Below are 22,408 nucleotides of genomic sequence, written 5' to 3' on the forward strand. Positions count from 1 at the left end.
AAACATTAATAAAAATTTTATTTTATATAAACGATAAATAAAGGTACGAGCCAGATCCGTTATTTTGTGTAAGGAGTTTTACGTATAAAACAAGTCAGGGTGTTGTTTTATTTAAAAATATACTATTCTTGAGTACTGGACCGTTCAAGTATTACGTCACGCAATTTTTGGAGATTCTTGACCCCCCCCCCCCCCCTTCCACATGTAACGCACCCTAACGTTCTCCTGTATCAAATAGTAAAGCGTTTCGTTATCGCCCTTGCTGAGCTAAGGTCCATACGACTTCATTTGTGGCCGCAGTCCGCAGAGGAGCGTGAGTTTTAACAGCTGATCGAGTGGCTGGATGCGGAGAAGACTAAGCTGTTACCGTGTCCTGCCTAGGGCGATTGTTAGTGGCGCCCTGGGGTTTTAGTGGTTATGCGCAGTAGCGATACCCAAATAACCCTTCACCACCAGGCAACCATGCCGCGGGAGGGTAACGCATTTCCACAAGAAAAAAAAGTGAGCCTGTTGCCCATTTAAATTCTGTTCTAAAAATTCGCCTCAACGTGTTTTAAGAAGTTTTTCGTTTCATTACGTTAAGTTTTTATAGTTCTCTATTTCTGTTATTCGTCTTATAGACATAAGAATGAGACCGGAAGCCGAAAGCCGAAGCAAAGTAAATTTAATTGTAAAACCTTGTTTACCCATGCAAACTATTTAAGGTAACTTTAACACCATTGCAATTTCGATCGACGACATTATGCACCTCGTATCACGTTTGACTTTGGCAGATGATAGTACTCATTCAGTGCAAAGTCATTTTTATTGATTTTCCTAATTTGTGACAGTTGACAGTTCCTTATGAAAAATTGAATTCAAAATAACAATAACGAAAGGTCAAACGAGCGAAAATGCTTTAGGTATTAATTTAAAAAGAGATAAGTCTGAGATATCACAATGCGTTGGAGTGAAAAAACTACCCAGGACTTCATAAGAATGTATTTAAAAAATGAGTGTTTGTGGAACACCAATCATGCCGATTATAAATTAAAACATCGCAGGGATAAAGCCTACGCCTCACTGTCTGAAGAATTCAATGCATACACAAAAATCCATTTATCAACAACAGAAATTAAGATAAAAATCAAGAATTTAAGATCCACATACATGCAAGAAGTAAATAAAGTCTTACAGAAATCGAGTCCAGAATTCATTTACAAACCATCGCTGGTCTGGTTTGATGAGATGGATCGATGTTTAAAACATACTTACGTCAGACGTTCCTCATCTAATTCAAGCGTGAGAATTTTGAACATTTTTTTTTACTATTTTGTCATAATAGGAATAACTTTTAAAGGTGTTTTATTTTTAGATACAACAAGCTCAGGAAGTGGATTCTTCAAGTCAGATCTGGGTTAACCAAGTTCAAGAAAATCTTAAAGAGGAAATAGACCCAGATCCTTTAATACCAGACACTGATAATTATTGTGACTCTCCTAAACCAGACGATTCTAATAGAGAAGAATCAGAAACATCCAATCCACCTAAGAAAACCAAAAAGAAAAAATACAAACATACTAAATCAATACCCGAGCCTCAAACTGACTGCACAAAAGAGGATGAGTTTGACATTTTTGGTAAATATATTGCAACACAACTAAGAACAATGAACTTGCACAAAGCTCTAAGATTGCAGCTAGAAATACATAGTTTAGTTAATGAGGCAAGGGTAGCTGATATAAATGACTAGTCAGATAATTTAGAATTAACTGGATTAATATATAACAATGGTTAAAAAGCCATCAGAATGCTTAATATTACTTGTAGGCTAAATGGAGGAAAGCACTCTGGAATTAAATTATCTTATTGAGATGTTAATGTATTATTATTTTAAAAATGTAAGATAAATGTTAATCAAAGTATCTCATTAGTGTGAGGCATCCCATAGTGGATTTTTTATTCTAAGGACAATTTTAATAATTTTACAATTTATAACTACTGACTAGAATATTTTTTTAATGTTGCATTTTAAGCACTTCCCGTTCACTGTTATTCCCTGATTTCTGAAATATTACAAGGCTTAGCTTGAACTGATATGTGGTTTATGATCAATAATATGTGCTATATATAGTACTTAAATTTAAATCTTCTCAATTATTTGGAAGAATGTAGCCTAGTTTTGCTAAGAACTTATTTGGAACAGCTGTACCTGATTTATGCTTACATTAAGTAGCACATATTTTATTTTGTGATAAATGCATAATTAAATTACGAATTATGATTATGTTAACCAATAAAATCTTTTGAATATATCTATTATGTTTTAGCTTTGTCTGTTGCATAGATTATAGGAATTCCTAATTGATTTATAGAATTCAGTTTTTACTAACCGAATTAAAGTTTTACAGTTTTGTAAAATGTATTGACTCAATAAATAAAACAAAATATGCAGGTCTGATTTTTTATTGCTGTTACAGCAGTTTATAATACAAACAAACATACCGCTTACTTCACAGTGAAGATCCAGTCACTATGCATTCCTTTTTCCGCGCTCAGGTCAATTCATGAAAAAATATAGTGTCTATGCTGGCTTCGATTCCGCTTTCGAAACAAACTTAAAAAACTAATTTAAGTACTTAAAATAAAATCAAAATGATTGTTTTGGGAGGGCAGTGCACTGATGTAAAAAATATTTCTAAACTTATATTAAAGCCAATTTATGACACAATCTGTCTTTAGATGTAATTGGCGAAAGTCAAGACTAGACAAGTCACAATTTCTCGGGGCTACTTTAGAGTATAGAGGCATACAAAGGTCTGTTTCACTTATTGAAGAACTTAACATAAGAAGTTTATCTTTGCCAATACATTAAGTCTACCTTTTTATACCTATTTTGGACATCAGTTGTAGATTTAATAAATTTGAAAAGGGCTTTGATAAATTTTTATACAAAACATTCAATGCAAAACTATGAATGCAAACAAGGCTTAATGTAAATCCTGTTACTAGCTTTTATTTTAAGGTTCTTAAATCCAAACGACCAACTAGTAACCGCATGACTTAAACATTTGTTAAAAACAACATGTTATTAAATTTATGAAAAACTACATTTTGGAAGATAGTAAACAAAGACTAAATTTCTAAAACTCACAACAAATGACACAAGTCTACTTTGTAAATGCAAAACACAACTGGAAGTTAATCTTGGAAGCTTAAACTATGACTTGGGGTAATGATTTTACATAATGGCCACACTAAACGTCATTCATAAAGACTACTTTAAGAGCCCATCTATCTCTTTCCATCAATAGGTAAAGACCATTTGATAGAAAGAGACAAAGATACGTTTTACTATTCGTTTTTATGAATGAAAATGATAATGTTATGGTGGATTTCTACTATAATCTCAATCTTCAATGAAATTTTAAAAAGTTTGTAAGTGCCATAGATACACATACTTCCAATTACATATATCCACTGCAGCCAATAATAAATGAAACAAAAAAGCACAAATCCAGCCTCGCATAGTCCTTAAAGCAGTGTTAATTTTTATTGGATACAACAGAAAATAGTATTCAATGTTAGAACATAATCCTACGTATTCATTCACAGTTTTACACAATTTATATTTAAATAACTGTAAAATTGTCTGTAAAGTATGGGAAAAATGTATTGTACTTAAATGTGTGTTAAGTCTCGAATACTTTTTTTTTTAATTTTAGACACACTGCTTTAAGATATAAGGCTTGACACATATCGTCAAAAAACTAGAATTGTGACATTAAAACTACGCATTTGGCAAAAACATAACTTAAACAACCAATTGAAACTTAAAAACTAAACGTTCGAGTCATGTATAAAAATTTCAAGGCGTCATGACACATCAGGTACTTTTAATTTAGCAAACGCCACCAGATGGCGCTATCATATTACATAGTACTGACAAATCGAAAATCTAATATTTACCCTGATCGAGCATTTATTTAAAAAAAACACTGTCATGCTGTGCTTATACTTAAATTTAGCGTAGCGTCCTATCAAGATAAATTTTTAAACAAAAGAAAATTACATAGGTATAATTCTTAATTACTTTAAATTTAGTCTTTATTGCTCAATATTAAGGTACATTTTACAATGTACGTCAGAAATATTACCCATTATACAAGTGTAAAATGAACCTTAAGCTAAAGTAATAAAGCCGACTGAAAAAGAGCATTTATTTACCATTTATCTATTATTATCGTAAAATGTATATAAATATAGATATCTGTTTTTAATGAACTCCGAGAAGATACCTACCATGGATACGAACAGGACCAAATTTTAAGTCAACTGGCAACACTGAGTAAATTTAATTATCAAGCCATTAAACAACGTATGTAGATTTCTCCTAGGTTTACAAAAATGCCTATCAAAAATTTATATTAACTTGAAGGAGAAGCTCATTTTAACGATTCGTCTACGTACACGTACGTACGTAAGTAATGACGGTTTAGCATCTCAAACCTAGCTGAGTAATTATACAATTAAAAATGGATATGGATATGAAAAACAAATTCTATTTTAAGGTAATGTAAAATCGTCTCTTTCCTCTCGGATTTTAAAGCAAGTTTCGAGCCAGTTCTCGAGTTTCCATTGCTAGGTTTGATTCTCTAACCCGTCAGCTTCTAGAGTCAATTACGTCTATAAACGTCAACGAACACAAAACAATCTCAAACATGAAACATTTCATACTCTAAAGAGTTAAACAAATTTGTACTTGACTATGACTTATACGTAATATTGCTCGCTGACTTCTACTTGTGATGTTCATGTCGCAGCGGTTCAGTCAGCAACTTAGCCTCTTACCGTCTTACATTGTACTTGTTATTTATTAATCAAAGTTGTGGTTTACATCGGTCAAGCCTAGTTGTTTGATCAACTGGCTGAATGTCTTTCAGGCCGCTAGTTAAACGGCTCTGTTTAGTCAAAAGGCTGAGCTGTCAATTGAAAGACTAATTGAGCTAATGCTGTGATGATAGCTGTTTGTTAATGTAAATTCTATCAATACAGTGAAAAAAATTTACAGAAATAGACAAAAGAGTATCAGATAAATAGTGTAAGAAGACTTGACTTAGAAGGAAATGAAATAAAAATGGAAAGAGAAGAATGAGAAGAGAAAGAGCATGAAATAATGAAGAGAATCTAGTTGTTAAATGAACAATAGAGCGTTTCATTAACATTTAAACTGTAAAGAAATGAGATATTGGCGTGTTCATTGCTTTTGATAATTCAAATTTTTAATCTTTTGATGCCTGGAATATCTCAAAAACTACTAAACCAATTACTATACTTGGACAATTCTCAGTCGGAATACACTAGATATAAATCATGTTGATTTGACTAGATTCCGATACTGTTTTTTTTTATTTGTCAAAACAAACACACATGAAGTCAAATAGAAGTCAACGAGTCCTTGACTGACGCTACGCCCCTAAATACACAAATCAGATCATTTTGTACTATCACATTCGAAGCGAATGAAAGGACTGAATAAAAAAGTGACTAGCGCACATTAATACGTACATGTACTTAAATTTAATGCCAGATATTCGGACGATTTCTCAACCAGCTGTGTTATTATGAATTAAAATATTCCAATTAGCCCATAATCTCATAGGTGGAAATATGATGTGTTTGATATAAATAAACAGAAAACCTCAGCGATGCCTGTATGGAAGTGAAAAAAGTTGAGATCAATGAACCCATACAAATACGTTTCTGAGGCGGTCGAAGCTCGAACGGGTCGCATCGAAGCCAAGGAACTTCAAATAGGAGGTATTTCTAAGATTTAAAAAAGTGTTCGATATTCAAAATAACACTTGTGTTCCTAAATAAAAAATGATTCTAGCTTACCCAGATTCCATATTCAAATTTCATAAATGTTTCGAAATTTGAAATTCAATTTACCGTAGTTTCAAATATAGAATGAGTAATTTGGTTCCAAATTCAAATCTACAGATCGGACATTGGACATTGGAGTTTGACATATGTCACAGTGCCAAAACAATTTTAGAGGGAATAATTGTCATCGGTTAATAGACAAGTCAACTATGAAAAGATTCTGTAAACGTCGTATTTAATTTTACGATTTAATTCAGAAGTAACTTACTTAAGACATTTTAATTCTTTATCTAACTAAAACTATTCCAAAATGAGAAATCTTAAAAAAAACCTTTTAAAAGAATTTCTTCTTGGCTTCGGTGTCTGACCCTTTAAACGTCAATTCTGAGCAACTTTCAATAGTTTTATCAATTCAAGAGGATCTTTTACAATGTAATTAAACTGATAAAACTACAAAATTAAAATTAATCATTGGAATCACATTCACAATAAGTTCATACCAATCCAATGATTAATTCCATAAGGTCATGTAGCAAGATTTAAATTTACTAATTTGTCTGTCTGTTTTTACGCGCAATATTTTTTTTTGTAAGAGTCATTTTTAGTATGTACTGTAATATGGCGAATCCTGAAGATAAAAATTATAACAAATATTTATTTTGACGAAATTTCATTGAAATCACAAAAAATAATACACTTAGCAACAAATTGGTCGAATATTATCCTCCATAGTTGTTGGAGCCAAACAAAAGCAAGAACGTAGATAACGAATAGAATCACAGATAGAGCCAAACTTCTTAAAGATTAAACAAGGGAATGGGGGGAAGTTAGAGCATCGTATAGCAGCGCGGGACACAAACGTCAACTGATTTACCGCGCGATGGATACGTCACTTGCCCCCCCACCCCCTCCCAGTGATGCCAAAAATATCGCTTCTGCGACAAGGACATTTGTTCAAGATGTTTGCCGGTATCTGTAGGATGCGTTCGAGCTGTCAAAATCGTCTTGGCGTATACGAACACAGTGGTAACTTGATACGAGTGCACGTAACGTATACGGAAAGGGGGAATTTCTTATTTAGCGGTTGACGTCAGCAGTAATGTACTTGACAAATGTAGTTTCAAGAGCTGTCAAACCCTTTTTATCTGTACGAAGTTTGACATATTTGACAACACACCCTACATTGTGTTTGAGGTGCGACATTTAGTACCTTAAAGTTTGGTGCTAAGCGTAATACTTATGGGTCACAGAAAAATATGTGTGAAAAAATATTGCGCACAAAAACAAACACATAAATATGTCTGACATTTAAGCATCGGAGCATAATTGTTTCGGCGTGTAGACAGAGGCGTTGGGGTCCAACGGCGAACCGTCGGAAAGTCGCAACTTTGAAACTGACCCGACCGACACAGGCGTGACGAACTCTGTGGGCATCACTGCCAACATTTGGGCTTTCAGCTCCTCTATCTCTTTCTCTTGTCGCGATATATGACCTGGAAGAGATTTGTGGCGATGTAGTTTCATACTAGAGGGCCTTTCAAGTATTACGTAAGCACTATATGGCGAATGATGTGATTGCTTATTTCGTGATTGCGTCACACAATTATTCAATAAGTCAAACAGCAATTATTTACACATATTAACCATACATTGTTTATGCTTGAAAACATTTATCTTATTTTTTTGAGAGCTTCGCTTTCTCGCTAACAATGATCAATTGTTTTCCACCATCACATAATTTTTCGTATAATTTTTTTTAATAAATAAATAACCTACAAAAAGAACCTAAATAAATCCGAGAAGTAGTTTTTGACTTGATCGAAATCGGACACACTTACTTTCCTGTATGTGCATATGCCTCTTGGCGTCTCCCAGGGCGGACAAGAGGTCCAACTTGACACGGGTTTCGGCAGACAGAGACCGCTCCAGATGGGCCGCCCTCTCCTGTAAGGCCTGCCACGCACTAGCGGCGTTCGCGTTCGTTCGCGAGCACGCGCTCGCGTTCGCTACGGCTTCCTCTTGACGCACTTCTAGTGTTCGGACCTTAATATAAAAATAATTTGTTTCTGAACATGATTAAAAAAGTTTTACATTAACTGTCAGGACAGAAGATCTGGCACTCTCTTTAATCTCCAATTTTACTTCCAATAAAAAAGATAAAAAGTTCTCTAAATCTCAAGGTGATGATATTTTGTACCAACCTGTTCGTTGGCGAGGGCCAAATCCCTCTGAAGTCGGTCGGCCCTCTCTCTCGCCCTCTGCAGCTCCCGCCTCAGAGACGCAGTCTCTGCTTCTTGCGAGCTTAGTCGAGATTTACACCACTCGTCGTCACATTCGCCACTGAAAAATTCAATTATTGGTCCTTCGAGCCGAAAAATGAATTAAAAACGCGTAATACTATTTTAATTTACAACTTATTTCTAACACACCAATATACTGTGTTTACAATATTCTTAACCTAAAAAATAGAAATACAATTCACCAAGTAGTAATGAATCATATATAGTTTGTTTAAAAAAATGTTTTTTCTAATTTAATTTTTGCAATTGTGTATTAATGCAAAACAATTAAGTTTTTGTATTCGTGTTTGCCTGTTAAAGTGTGTATATATTTAATGTTTATTGTTAAATGCTAGACGTACTTACCTCGAGTGTTTGCAATGAGTTTGTGCGCGTCTTTCTTCGCTGAGTCGTCGCTCTTGCGCCGCTCGTTCGTTGTTACGCCACGTTGACATTCTGAAAATTGTTTGTCTGAATTACAATTATATTTTTTTATATAACACTTCAAAAGTGTTAAGTTATGGGGTGATTTTAGTAAGTTTTGCGATTACTTTACCAAAACTATTGCCATTGCGACAAACAAGAAGTAATTCTATTGTCGCTAGGGTTTGACAAAAAATAAAAAAATCGCTGATATGAGAGGCCGTTACCGCCTTCAACCTGTTAACCAGGGTATATATATACATATATTTTTTTCTTACCACTCTCAAGAGCAAAATGACACTGATTTTCTCGGCGTCTTAAATTCACGTCGAAACATACAAAACTAATAACTGTATTGTACAAAACTATACATCCAATACGTTCCAGGGCGCCACATTTATTTCAAGGGCGTACATACGCGTTCATACGCTTTTGTTTACGTTTGACTTAATTATTATTAACGTTCGACTGGTTAAGGAAATTAATTTTATCACGCCATTATGATTACTAAACTTCAATTAATTAGGTTGACGTATAAATAAAAAATATTTAATGCTAGAAAAAAACAAATGAGATGCTGAAAAAACAAGCTTCGCTTACAAGGGTTGCCTGGAAGAAATCGCTTGTAAGCGATACGGCCGCCCTTTGCCTTATATCTTTTGTAACGGTTTTTTTATGTGTGTTTTTGTTGGCAATAAAGGATAAATAAATAAATAAAATTTCTTTTGTTAATTGTTTTTCATTTTTTGTACTCTACCCTCTATTAGTGTTTCTTTCTCGTCGTCTCTCATTAGGGTTGCCTGGAAGAAATCCGCTTGTAAGCGATAAGGCCGCCCTTTGCCTTATATCTTTTGAAACTGTTGTTTTTTTTGTTATGTGTGTTTTTGTTGGCAATAAAGGATAAATAAATAAATAAAATTTCTTTTGTTAATTGTTTTTCATTTTTTGTACTCTACCCTCTATTAGTGTTTCTTTCTCGTCGTCTCTCATTAGGGTTACCTGGAAGAAATCCGCTTGTAAGCGATACGGCCGCTCTTTGCCTCATATCTTTTGTAACTGTTTTTTTTTATGTGTGTTTTTGTTGGCAATAAAGGATAAATAAAACAAAGAAACTAACTTGTGCTGCAACGCCGCGTGCGCATGTTTCAGCTGCGTATGCTCAGTCCGTCTTTGGCGTTCGTTGGCGGCGGCCGCGGTTAGCGCTCTTCGCGCTTCCGCTTCGCTTGAACGCGCCGCTGACAACTCCGCTTTCACGCGCTTCAACTCTTCTGTGTACTCACGGGTTAGTCGCTGGAAATAGAGATCAAGGTATTATATGTTTAATGAAACCACTATCACTACATATTATAAAACAAAGTCGCTTTCTCTGTCCCTATGTCCCTTTGTATGCTTTAATCTTTGAAACTACGCAACGGATTTTGATGCGGTTTTTTTAATAGATAGAGTGATTCAAGAGGAAGGTTTGTGATGGTATATGTCTATCTCTTATGGATAACCCACATTTTTATATACAACGTTCACAGATTTTCTGTAGTGTATTTAGTATCAGCATTCAGCATTGCACCCGTGCGAAGCCGGGGCGGGTCGCTAGTTAATTATATATCAAAACTAGAACTGACAATACACTCTCCTCAAAACGCGAACTTTTGAATGTTTAGAAAATCTATTATTTTAATAGATGGGACAAGTAAAAAAAAATGAACAAAAATATACTTAATTTAGTAGTTTTAGTTGTGCAATAAACATATAGCATTTTACAAATCAAACAACTCACCTCTTCCCTTTCCCGTCTCTCCTTTTCTTTTTCCCTTTCTCTGAGCTCCCTCTCTTTCTCCTTTTCCTTGATTTCTCTATCTCGTTCTCTATTCTCCCTTTCTCGTTCCCGATCTCTGTTCTCTCGCTCTTTATCTTTATGACTACTACTATCTCTAATAGTTTTCCCACACTCTTTTGTGTTTATTTCTAATTCTTTATCTTTTACTATATTATTTTGTTCTTTTGCTAAAAAAAAGTATAATAATTTATTAAATTCAACAATATTTGGCATACAGGATTTGAAATTTATCAAATGTTTTGGTATAAAAACTATTTCTTAAAAATCATTATCACAATTACTTCATATATTCCAGAGTATAAGATAATCTGTAACACTTGGTTTCTATGTATATATCTATATGTAGGAAACATTTTCTTCATTATTTAACGAATCGAATATCAAAATTACAATTTCCAGCAGGTGTTGCCAAAAAAATTAATATAAACCAACCAACATTTTTGATCCAATTATATTTAATTATTTATTTGTGTTTTTTAGCTAACCCTTTTTTTAAGGCTATAAAACTGTCATCTGTCAGTACCACGTAATGTTCCTCACACACACTACAATCTTTCCCCTTAATATATACATATATAGTATTTGAACGATAATTTCTACTTACAGTGTTCTGTACTCTTATGACTATCAATGCTATCCTTATCTCTATTTTTATGTTTCTTCTTCTCTTCTCTGGAGTTAGCCTCTTTCTTTTCACTCTTTTTCGAATTTGTACCACCTGCAAGGATGAAACGCGTATATAAAAAATCGCTTGCACAACATTTTATTGCGAACTAAACCTAGGAATTAACGATTGTCTTATTTATTACTAAACAAATATTAAAAAAATTTGGATCTGCGTAGACTTTTAATAGTCTGAAAAGGTCATTGAAAAAATGATTAGGTTGCAGTTTGGTTTGACGGTTTGATTCAAATATAATATATGTGTAATGATGATATTAATATATTGATGTCTAATTAGATTTTTAACGCTTACTTAACAGAATTAAAATTTATGTAGGTTCTAAACGCACTTATAAATAGACATCCTAAAAATGTTTTTTATAATCTAATGAAATAAGCTCATTAGTTTGTGCTAGCACTGAACGTTGATATAACTATTGAATAAAAAAACATGGTTAAACATTATTAATGGTTACAGGTAATTTAATTTTTAATTACTTCTCCATAAGTATACAAAATAAGATATACATATTAAAAATGAGGCTTTTTTTATTTAAAATATTTAAAAAGGAATATCTAAATTTACTTTTTTTTTTGTTAACCCGTAAAACAGTATTGTACATTTTGTTATATTTAGTAGCAGAAAATTGTTGATTTGAGAAGATTTCTTACCTTTCAGCTCTTGCCTGTCGTCTGGGGGCGCTCCGGGACCCTTCGCGCAGCCATTGGTGTGTGGGTGTACACCATTGAGACCTTGCTTGTCTTTGTGCGCTATTGGCTTCTCTATCTGTTAATAAAGTAATTGGCTAAGCTTTAAAACTTGTCTTCTGATTGTACCGAGGACTTAACGAAGGATTAAGAAAGAAAAGAAAACAGAATTTATTACAGAATAGCAACCATGCGATGGGAAAGAGGACAGAGCAAGAGATAGGCAGACGATATAAAGAGGAAGGGAGGCATAACTTGGAGTAGTAGAGCTAAAATCAGAAATGAATGGAAGCAGCTGGAAGAGGCCTATGTGTCACGAAACACGGGTCATAAAATGTACTAGATAAATTAAGGTTATGTATTTGAAATAAGTGTTTATATATTATAGATACCGGGAAACTTCTTGCGCATCGTAACGCAGCGCGGGACACAAACGTCAACTGATTTACGATTCATGCGATCAACATGTCACTCTCCCCCCCTCATTAGAAATCGCTTCTGCGCAACATTAACAACAATAACATTTAAGATATTTGCGGGTATCTATATACAGTTTCAGCAAGGCTCAACAATAATAATACATATTATCTTCATTTTTGAAATTGACATTAAAAAAACATTTAACTGCAGTACCTACTTGAGATGGAAAAAACAAATGCAAACTTACTGGATCGCTATGACAGACGCCGTTTTCTTTAAACCGCCTCTTGACCGAGCCGTTCATGTGCCTCGTTTCTGAATTGGCAACGAACTCTGGACCGTTCACATTACGCTCTTCTTTACTTCCCTGTTGATTCTAGAAGGACATACGAACGTTTGAATACTGAGTAAAGTCAAAGTCTAAATAACTTTATACACACTTATCAACGTCTGAAAAGAAGTTAAATTCATTTTAAATTTACATTTACTACCAGTTCGCAAGTCAAGAGCGTAGATCGGGCAAGAAGAACTGGCAAGAAACTTTTCACCACTCTTTTTGATTGCTTGAAGTAATTGGAAATAGCCATAATTTTATAACGTAATTTTGTAACGTAACGTATAGAACGTAAAAGGAAAACGTAATCTTAATGGGCGGATAGATAGCCCCCTATTTGCTATCATTAATTACATTTAAAATTCCTCCTGCGTATGCGACAAGATACTCAAAATTGTTCAGTGTGCCTCGTACGAAGTCGTATTACCTGCGTAATTCTCCAATGTTTCGGGTTTTATCGAACTATGACAACCATTGTCAAGACATTAATCTTTTCTATCACAAAAAGAGAGATGTCAAGAAGTACTTGGAGAAGCGGGAAGACTCTAATTTTTTTAAGTAGTAGTTATTAATAAATTCTTAGTATTATTTGTTGCTTTTAAATGTCAAATTTCAGTTTTTTAATTTTATTATTTTGTTTTTTTAATGTATCTTTATCATTTAATGCACTTGCTGCTTGTTTTCTGTTTTTTATACATAATTTGTTAATCTATGTAATCTGTTTTGGCTTTGTGTATTGTATTAGTATTTTGTATAATATGTATTAAGTAAGCTGTTAAATTACTTATAATTAAATAAATAAATAATATATAATATCGTTAATAGTATCGTAATAATATCGTTCTGTCCTACTAAACATGCTGTCACCAATCACAATCAAACGATATAAAGTAAAAATCGTTTAATACATCGTTTAGAACAACATACCGGTTATATTGACCGAAATCAAAGGACCCGGCTGAATTCTATTGTATTAGGTTCTTAATAACGTCATCGGCTGTTACGACTATCGGTTTTTTCGTATATTTTGTTATGTATATATGTTTCTCGACCGTTTGCTTACTCTGCCGTGCCTGACTTTTGGTATAACACATATTGCATCATGCAGTCCACATGATAAAAATATATATAGAAAAAATAGTCTTAACTAATATTATACAGTCTAGTTCAACGCGATTTTACAAGAACGAATAGAAAAATTCATTTTGTTGCAAATTTATCGAGAATGGCCATGAATAGATATAATAGATATAAAAATAATATAGATAACATATAATAGATAGCAAAAAGGCATAATTTTCATGCTTACCTGTTCCAGCGCACTCTCCGGGAGTGCGTCCCTAAGTAATTGGAAGTAAAACTCGTTTTCGGCGCGGACTTGCCGCTGTCGCCGTAGTCGGAATCTCTGATTTATATATGCCTGAAAATATTTATTCATTCATACCAATTCGGAATTTAACACCAGGCAAAAAGACACAGCCAACCCTAGATTTGATTCGCTATTTTTCAAGAGTACCGAGAGTTTTTTACGCCGGCTTTTTCACTCGGCCTACACCCTCTGTCTTCTTTGCCGATGAGTAGGGATGCACATTAAAATCTTGACAAATCAAAATCAAATCGTTTATTTGCTAGAATAGTCTTACAATTAGTTACATAAATTACAAAAATCCGCCACATATGAATAGGCATGCAAATGTCATCTTATATTTTATTTATTTATTTATTTGATCTATTGAATAACAAGACTAGTTATTAAATCTTACATTTAGAAAAATGACAGCGCCGAGTTAGTTAGACACCAATATTTGTAATAATTCTTATCTAAAAAATACAACGATTTAAACGTAAGGCTTCTTTTTCTTGTATTTAATAACATCTGAAGTGATGTTTTCCGCGTTTATTTCAAACTTATGATCTAGGTACTAGTACTAAGTGATACTTGTATGTTATATTCCAAAATAAACATATTTTATATTTTAACTAGCGAATGAAATGGCCTTATTACTATAGCCTGCATCATACCTTCCACCCATTAAGATGTATTTAACAGTAGCTGTTTGTAAGTTGTATTTTTATTATTATTTTATTTTCTCTCAAACATCATACATGATACAAGAAGGACACTACTATTTTCACCCATGTATATCTTTTTTTTTTATAATATATTCAATATTATAAAAAAAAGATATACACGGGTGAAAATAGCACGTGGACTTAAGATGGCGGAGCCGGTTCCATGTTTATTTATCTTTTTTTTTATGTTATCACAATCAAGTAGCCAGCAATGTCTCACATAACTCAATATGTTTGTATTGAATTCTTATGTGTAAATAGAAAAAATAATAATATGAAATAATTAACACAGGTTTCTAAATCGGCGAATGATCTCTATGGAGTTGATGAAAATATCTACCTAGTAAGTTTTCATCACAGTTTAGACACATTTAAAAACATCATCATTTTTGGAACGAAGTTCCTTATCGCGTGTTGTAAAAGAAAGCTAGACGGAAATAATTAAGAAGAAAATTTGTACCGATACTTTTTGCTATAGTTTTAGACCGTGAGGCGTGCGCGCGTTTCTCTATCTGATTCTATCTATCTGCATCACTATTTTTAGCTTGGATTAATAAATTGAATTTGTAGAAATAAATTGTAGAAATGAATTTATTAAAATGTTTTTATTTTATTGTATTATTGTTAATCCTAAGATTCTTTAAACTTTTGATACTCATACAAACATTTAACTCCAAAAACCACAACCAAAGTTGGCCAATATACCTATAATTATTATGATATATAATTATTAGTATTTTTGTCCAACTCCCGATTCTATGATATTAATCAATCAGCTTAAAAAACTCAAACATTTTTAGTCGAACATACCTTAATTCCAAACCCGAAGGTCATAGCAGGATAACCAATACAATGTGCAGCGAGCGGCCGACACACTTCAGGAAGACCTGTTTTATTTCTTACACTGCTTTCTGTGTATATCACGAGACAGCATAATAATACAGTTTGTACACACAGTCCTCTTTCGCCGACTATAAATAAAATAATAATTATCTAACAAATCTTAGAATGTTTATATAAATAAATAAATTAATAAATCAGGAGGAAACAACCCCAACACAAAGGTGAAATAATGAAAAGAACGTAGACAAAATAGTTAACTTCTTCTGTATCGAAAGCATGTATTTGAATAAATATTAGAGTCAATATTTTTGTATTAAATAAAAATATCCCATGAATTGGGACATATGGATGAGAAATTGATACTATAAAACAGCTTTTTTTATATCTATATATATAAAGCATATTGGTTGTAATCCCAATATGCATAAATGCCTTGAAAAATTATCTATTTTGGTAGAAATAGTCGTTTCATTTTGTCAAGTAATTAGTTTAACTCCATGTGCTATGTTTATCATCTGCAAGGCAATAAACACATACACACTTAATATTATGACCCTTGGGTCTAGACATACTAGAAATATAACTATCTATTTAAGTAATTTATCAAAAATAAATAACTAAAATAGACACTGCAATGTTCTTAGCCACACATAATATAATCTTTTGCCATATTATTATGTTTTGACATTTAATAGCTATTTGTCAGTTATAGTACATAAATTATTATATTATTTAATGAGACTTTGAAATATTTAAAATGCATCATAGTTAATATATAAAACTCTCTAAATAAAATTAAACATTTTAAATAATAGTAATCATACTAACCTGCGCTCCATACATATTGAATCCATACATAAGTACCAGCTACAAAATATAAATACTGCATTGGTATCACGAAAAAAAATATCATATCTGATATCAGAACCATGCATAGAAATATAATAGTGCATACCTGGAAAAAAATAAGTTATTATATTATGTATATTAGGATTGGTGGTTTCTTTTATCTCAAATAAAAAAAATACCTAAAGTTAAGGCAGTAAAACTTAAAGATCCATTAATGATTATTATTTTATTTTATTTAAAAGATTAATAAATATATTTAATCTAATTAAGCATTATGATACTGCCAAAACACTTTATTATTTTTATTAACATATAGAGTTAACATAAAACCTAGTACTTACAAGGCCCTGAAATTTAAATGAGTCATACAAAGCTCCAATCAATATCCAAAATAGATACAGAAACTCAAATCTAAATTCCAACATGTAGTCGGCCACAACAATAACTGCCCACGCCATCATGAACTTTACATATGATACAGAACTGTAAAAAGAATTAATTTATTAAAAGTTTTTATTTTATTAACATACACTGAAATAATTATTTTTTAATTTATCTTAGGTAGTAAAAAGGTACCTTTTAAACAATAACATAATATAAATCTATAGTTTATACATTATTCAAAAATAATTGTCATATATTCTACCCATTTAATGTAAAATTAATAATCAAAATGTTGTTTAACTACAAATAAGAGTAAAATATTTAGTACAGAAATAGAATGACAATGTTAAACTCTCCAGTGACTTGAACAAGTAGAAAGGAAAGATTCCCACGTTTTTGTTTGATCTTTTTTATTTTTTGTCATCATACAAGTAAGAACATGAGCGCCGCGACCACCAGATGGTTTCAACAACCCACACATTTTAAACCTTCTGCAAGACGCTACGGTTTACTTTATGAAATAACAATATTTTTCAAGATACAAATGTATATTTAAAAAGCTGTTATACTCCATATATCTGAAAAAACCCAAACACTCACTTTCCATACATTCCTTCGGGTATTTTTGTGCGCTTTATTGGGCGCCGCATTTTGCCAGATTCGGCATTTCGTCTCTTCATATTTTTTCCTCCACTGTGTTAATCACAATTACTGGCTCCGGTTAAACAACACTTACTTAAAATTAAAAATTTAAATTACAATGTTTTCAGTGGTTCTTTTTGTTGTCAATAAGCCTACGGTATTTACGAGGGAGATGAAATAAAATTCGGCAAGCTCTTTTTTGCGTTCACAAAATAATAATGTTGCTATTTAAGAACTCACAAAAACATTGTCAGCCGCCAAACGATAGCCTAGTACAGATTAAATAATACATGTAGCCCATAGAGCTAACATAATGATTTAGGATAGAAATACTAAAATCTATTTTAAAAGGTGGTTTTAAAATTATGAATCTTGTAGAAACTTAAACGCAGTGTTTTTTTATAGTAATTCTTAAATTTACGGACCTACAAAATCCATCCAAATGTATTAATCGTTGTCATTAATTAAGCGTTGTTAATCAGATTCAATAATAGTGCTTACAGTATGAGGTTAATAATCAATTTGACTTTGATAATTAACATTCAGACGATTGAAAGAGAGTTGAAACGACATTGATTATAAAATAAATAGAGGGAAAATAATAAAATATGAATTTTTATTTTAGATTTGATATTACATTAAAAATATGATATTCTATTATAATTTTTATTAGAAAAATGTCTTTAAACTGCACCATCAATATTGTTAGAGCGTTTTTAGCCTCTAATCATATGTTAGTTGATAATGAGTGGCTATCAGGGTAAGCTATTTAGAAAATCTAAATATTGGATTAGGTTAAAGTCTAAAAAAACCTGAATATGTATAGCTTATATCTATCTAATTATTTTCAGATGTGTTGAGTTTTTAATTGAAGACAACAGCCATACTGAGACTGAAATCAAGAATTTAGCAAAAGAGCAATGGCTCTTGAATGATTTGAAAGATATATGTCCTGGCTCACTTCCTGGAAATCTTAAAAATCAACACAAAACAACATTGAGTGGGAGATTTGTTTTGCAAATTAATGCAGTGGTTGATATAGGTATATTGATTAAAAAATCAAGTTTCTATTGATATATAATAAACCCATATTAGTTTTTACTTTATACCTTATAAATTTCAGGAACACCTGCTTATCAACAATATTTAAAATTACAAAAGGTTAACACTGAAAATATTGAAGCAACAACAAAATTTGATGACAAAGTTTCTAATCATAGGTAATACTTATGAAATTTCTGAACGTCATCATACATTTGCCCAGAATAATCCCAAAAATCTCTTCTCAGTCCATAGAATCTGTTTCAATTATGTACCAACTTTTGTAAGCTAAATTCAGTGGTGTTTATTTATTTTGTTTTATTTGTATTTTTATAATTGAGCAAGTTATTGCTAACATTTAAAGTATTAGCTCAGTTATTACTGATTGATATATATATAATAGTTTCAACAATGATAATTTAAATCATCATTTCTATCAACAACTACATCATAAAGATGATAATGTAATATAGGTGAAAGATAAAACAGTTGAAAAGAAAGTATGACATGTGTTTCTTTATTGTTAATGCAGTTAGACACAGCAATTGAGGTTTCTATAGTCAATTTTATGCTATTCAAACATCAGCTCGTAATTTTGTATAAAATATTCTTTAAAAGCTTTTTATTGATTTTCAGAATGATAAAGCTTTACATGACAGATGGAGTTCAGGATGTGACAGGAATAGAGTATAAACCTATGAGAAATTTAAGCTGTGACATAACACCTGGCTGCAAGGTTCTTGTAAAAGGTATGTCTTGTGTGTAGCGTGGACTCAATTTCCACATTTGGTCCAGTCCATAGAGTCCTGTTTAAAGTAGGTGGTCATGGTCAATATATTAGAGTCACTATTCAAAAGAACCCTGTGGCAGTCATCTCAGACAGCTAGTTGAGCGTGTCTTTAAATGGATCAGTCCGCCTTGTAGGTGACCTACCGCAGGTTCTCCCTTCCACTTGTCCCCCCAGTCCATCTATGGATTCTTTTCCTAACCTAAGAAAGAAAGTTGGACTCTGAGCATTAGAAGATTAATACTGTTTTCTCATTGGTAATGTATTGGTATCACAAGAACTCATGTCGACCTATTATATTCGAAAGCATCTCTCCTTTTTTTCTTGATCTGTCTTATGGGCCTGATATCAGCGGCGTATAAAAAATGCCCTCAAACGATTTCGCAGTAGAAAGAAAATTAAATAAGAAAAGTAATTTGGCCTATTATAGTTCTTGTAATGTTTCGTTTTTTCCAAATCTTTTTCTGCTTATCCATTGACGACCTCGCGATGGCTGCAAGTATTTGTCCACCTGCAATTTTTTTCAGTTACAAGCAATACATTTAAAGAGATCATATTTTATTAGGTTTCATTGTTTGTAAAATGGCTTTTAGCTGCTAGTCCTCTACTCTGTCGATCCAACGGTACCAAGGTCACCCTGCTGGTCGCTGACCACTAGGGTAGCTCAGATAAGCCTTCTCCACCCAATCTTGGTCCATGCGTCCCAGCCTATGTAGTCGATTCGTCAAGTCTATAATGTTGGGCTGCGCAATCAAATTCTGGTGGAATTCTCAAAGGGGCCGTTCATAAACTACGTTCGCATACAAGGGGAGGGAGGGGTCTGGCCGAGTGTGACAAGATGTGACAAGGGGGAGGGGGGGTATAGGGCAGCGTGACGTTCGCCGTTTATTACATGACATGAGCGCTCACAACGGGTTTCTTTGTTTTTCCAATACTTGAGAGAGTAACGTTTCCACGTACCCTGCGCTCTCGATTCAGTAACAAATGAAAATCCTATTTCTCTAGAATTTATCATACTCAGTAGGGGGGGGTCTTAGTTTTTGTGACGAAATATTTCTAGGGGGAGTCACAAAAAGTGTGACACAGCGTGACAATGGGGGGGGAGGGGTCAAAAAAAGCTGATTTCAGTGTGACGTATTTTATGAACGGCCCCAAATTCTAATTTGCTCCAGTTCAAACAATTTGTATGACTCAAAATTTGGCGATTAAAAATAGTGGCGCAGAGTTTCTTGCCAGATCTTCTCGCCTAGTGACTTCCGAACTAGTAGTCAATCTAAATTTTGAATCAATTCAACATCGTTTCGGGTGACGTTTATAAGTGTTGCTTACCTATATGAATAAAGTTATTTTGAGTTCGGATATTAATATGTTACAGGTCCTATAGAATGTCGACGTGGTATGATGCTACTAACGGAGAGCTCCGTAGAACTACTTGGAGGTGAGGTGCAGGAAATAGTAGTCTCTAATTCGTTGGCTGGACTACTTTCATCCAAACTTGGTCTTCCCATCACTCAAGGTAAGTGAATTGCTGATTTTTTAAGTGAATTACTGAATATAGTTCACTGGTCAAGTTGTTACAATATTAATAAATATTTCTGACATACATTAATTAATAAAAATTGAATATCTATTTTAGACCCAAGTTTAAACACAATAACAAGTAGACGTAATACTGACATACCGTCACCAAATAGGCAAGTTCCTCCACTAAATGAGCCAACATTTGATCAAACCACTCGACCCATTGCAAGAGTGAAAAGTATCCAAGTACATAATGATGATGATGATTTCGACTTAGATCAATTAGCAGCTATAGAAGCAGAATTTAGTGAAAGTCCATCAAATACTAATACCCAACATAGTAATGAAATGTTTAAACCACCATACACTGGTGACAGTACTGAAACTATATCTGGTGCACTCAACAGCGATAAACCATACAAAAGACTAAGCGATAACAATGATTCTCAACCAGAAAAAAAGCTTAAACTGAACACGGCAGATGACTATCCAGAAGAGGATGATCTGTTTGAAGATGAAGACTATTTGAAAGAATTAGAATTGAAGTTGGATGAACGGGAGATGCGAAAGCTTCCCATAGAAGTATCGCCGGAGCCATTCGTTTATATAAGACAAATTAATGGCTTGAGTGTTTATGACAAAGTGGGGAAAGCGTTTAAAATAAAAGGGCAAATAATGAAATTACTGTCAAAGTTGTCTGTGGGTAAAGAGGGGTGGAGTTTGAAATGCACTTTGGTGGATGGCACCGGGGCGATAGATGTAGAGTTTACTAGTGATGTGCTGTCAAATCTTGTGGGGATAACACCACAGGAAATGGCCGATATTAAGAAGCAGATAGCGAAGAAGCCAGAGTTGAAAGAGAAGGCTATGTCGGTAAGTTTTTAATTTTATGATGGTAGTTGATGTATATATTCAAATCAAGGCTTTTAGGATTTGTTTTGATTATAAACGTTATGTAGGCATATTTCTTCTTAAATAAAATCATGTTGGGTATATATTCATTTTGTCATAAGGTCTTGCCAAACGATCGGACTCTGGTTAGTATATTAATTATTATTCCTTTTTAATTTGTAGATTTGACCCGTGCAGACTATACTATATGTATAGTTTATATTTTGATCATCAAAACCCATTATAGTTTTATTTCATAATAATTTTATAGCAAGTGCAATAGCTTTGGATTTATGGAAAGCGATGTTGCCATTATTAAATTAAACAGACTCTTCAACACATACATTGAGGATTTTATGTTATTCATTCATTATAATATATATTTTAATGTATCTGTGTCTATTAATGTACTTAAGTACTTGTTTTCTGTTTCATATACATGTATTGTTTATCTATGTATCTGTTTTATCTTATAATATGGATAATAAGCTGTAAGATTACTTATAATTAAATAAATAATTATATTTTTTCAGGCACTAGAAAAAGCAAAACAGTCTCTTCAAGCATTATACTGTATCATAGAAATAACTTACTTCGATGTACCAAAAATTACTCAGCTCATTCCATTTGACAGCCGACATGTTCATTTATTGAAGGAGAGACAACAGTCCATAGTTTAGGAATATTTTTTTGTTATCTGTATATAATAAAATTATTTTTTTTATTTATTGATCAAAATTAATTTTTACCTAACAATACTTACATAAGTTTTGTCGTGAGTTTCAACAGGTTTACTAAATGTGTTTAACTTTTTCAGTCAATGAAATACTACTAATAAAACAGTGGTGCTA

The 22,408-nt window shown here is 32.8% G+C and overlaps 3 protein-coding genes across 3 annotated transcripts; 2 read left to right on the forward strand and 1 right to left on the reverse strand.

Moving 5' to 3' along the window:
- Positions 1–842: 842 nt before the first annotated feature.
- LOC111001302 lies at positions 843–1,803 on the forward strand. Its single transcript, XM_022271157.2, has 2 exons — positions 843–1,281; positions 1,355–1,803. The coding sequence occupies exons 1-2, from the start codon at positions 940–942 to the stop codon at positions 1,730–1,732; spliced, it is 720 nt and encodes a 239-aa protein (XP_022126849.2). The 5' UTR covers positions 843–939; the 3' UTR covers positions 1,733–1,803.
- A 1,139-nt stretch (positions 1,804–2,942) lies between these two features.
- LOC111001306 (macoilin) lies at positions 2,943–17,543 on the reverse strand. Its single transcript, XM_022271161.2, has 14 exons — positions 17,276–17,543; positions 16,633–16,774; positions 16,271–16,397; positions 15,410–15,570; positions 13,836–13,946; positions 12,440–12,568; positions 11,737–11,851; positions 11,006–11,119; positions 10,342–10,568; positions 9,685–9,857; positions 8,511–8,600; positions 8,067–8,205; positions 7,704–7,908; positions 2,943–7,358 (listed from the first exon to the last, which is right to left on the reverse strand). The coding sequence occupies exons 1-14, from the start codon at positions 17,353–17,355 to the stop codon at positions 7,174–7,176; spliced, it is 1,998 nt and encodes a 665-aa protein (XP_022126853.2). The 5' UTR covers positions 17,356–17,543; the 3' UTR covers positions 2,943–7,173.
- Positions 17,544–17,905: 362 nt separating this feature from the next.
- LOC111001305 (recQ-mediated genome instability protein 1) lies at positions 17,906–22,287 on the forward strand. The gene is made up of 7 exons (XM_022271160.2): positions 17,906–18,077; positions 18,169–18,359; positions 18,441–18,537; positions 18,995–19,107; positions 20,521–20,661; positions 20,782–21,539; positions 22,091–22,287. The coding sequence occupies exons 1-7, from the start codon at positions 17,995–17,997 to the stop codon at positions 22,235–22,237; spliced, it is 1,530 nt and encodes a 509-aa protein (XP_022126852.2). The 5' UTR covers positions 17,906–17,994; the 3' UTR covers positions 22,238–22,287.
- Positions 22,288–22,408: the final 121 nt, after the last annotated feature.

Source organism: Pieris rapae, chromosome 21 (assembly GCF_905147795.1).
Source record: "Pieris rapae chromosome 21, ilPieRapa1.1, whole genome shotgun sequence".
In the NCBI taxonomy this organism is placed as follows: Eukaryota; Metazoa; Arthropoda; class Insecta; order Lepidoptera; family Pieridae; genus Pieris; species Pieris rapae.

Coding starts and splice junctions, on each gene's coding strand:
- LOC111001302 (XM_022271157.2), top strand. CDS start 940: ATGCGTTGGAGTGAAAAAACTACCCAGGACTTCATAAGAATGTATTTA. Junction 1,282..1,354: donor GTTCCTCATCTAATTCAAGC/GTGAGAATTTTG, acceptor TTTTATTTTTAG/ATACAACAAGCTCAGGAAGT.
- LOC111001306 (XM_022271161.2), bottom strand. CDS start 17,355: ATGAAGAGACGAAATGCCGAATCTGGCAAAATGCGGCGCCCAATAAAG. Junction 13,947..15,409: donor CCTTCGGGTTTGGAATTAAG/GTATGTTCGACT, acceptor AAATATTTTCAG/GCATATATAAATCAGAGATT. Junction 9,858..10,341: donor AGAGACGGGAAAGGGAAGAG/GTGAGTTGTTTG, acceptor CTCTATTTCCAG/CGACTAACCCGTGAGTACAC.
- LOC111001305 (XM_022271160.2), top strand. CDS start 17,995: ATGTCTTTAAACTGCACCATCAATATTGTTAGAGCGTTTTTAGCCTCT. Junction 18,078..18,168: donor GATAATGAGTGGCTATCAGG/GTAAGCTATTTA, acceptor AATTATTTTCAG/ATGTGTTGAGTTTTTAATTG. Junction 18,538..18,994: donor GACAAAGTTTCTAATCATAG/GTAATACTTATG, acceptor ATTGATTTTCAG/AATGATAAAGCTTTACATGA.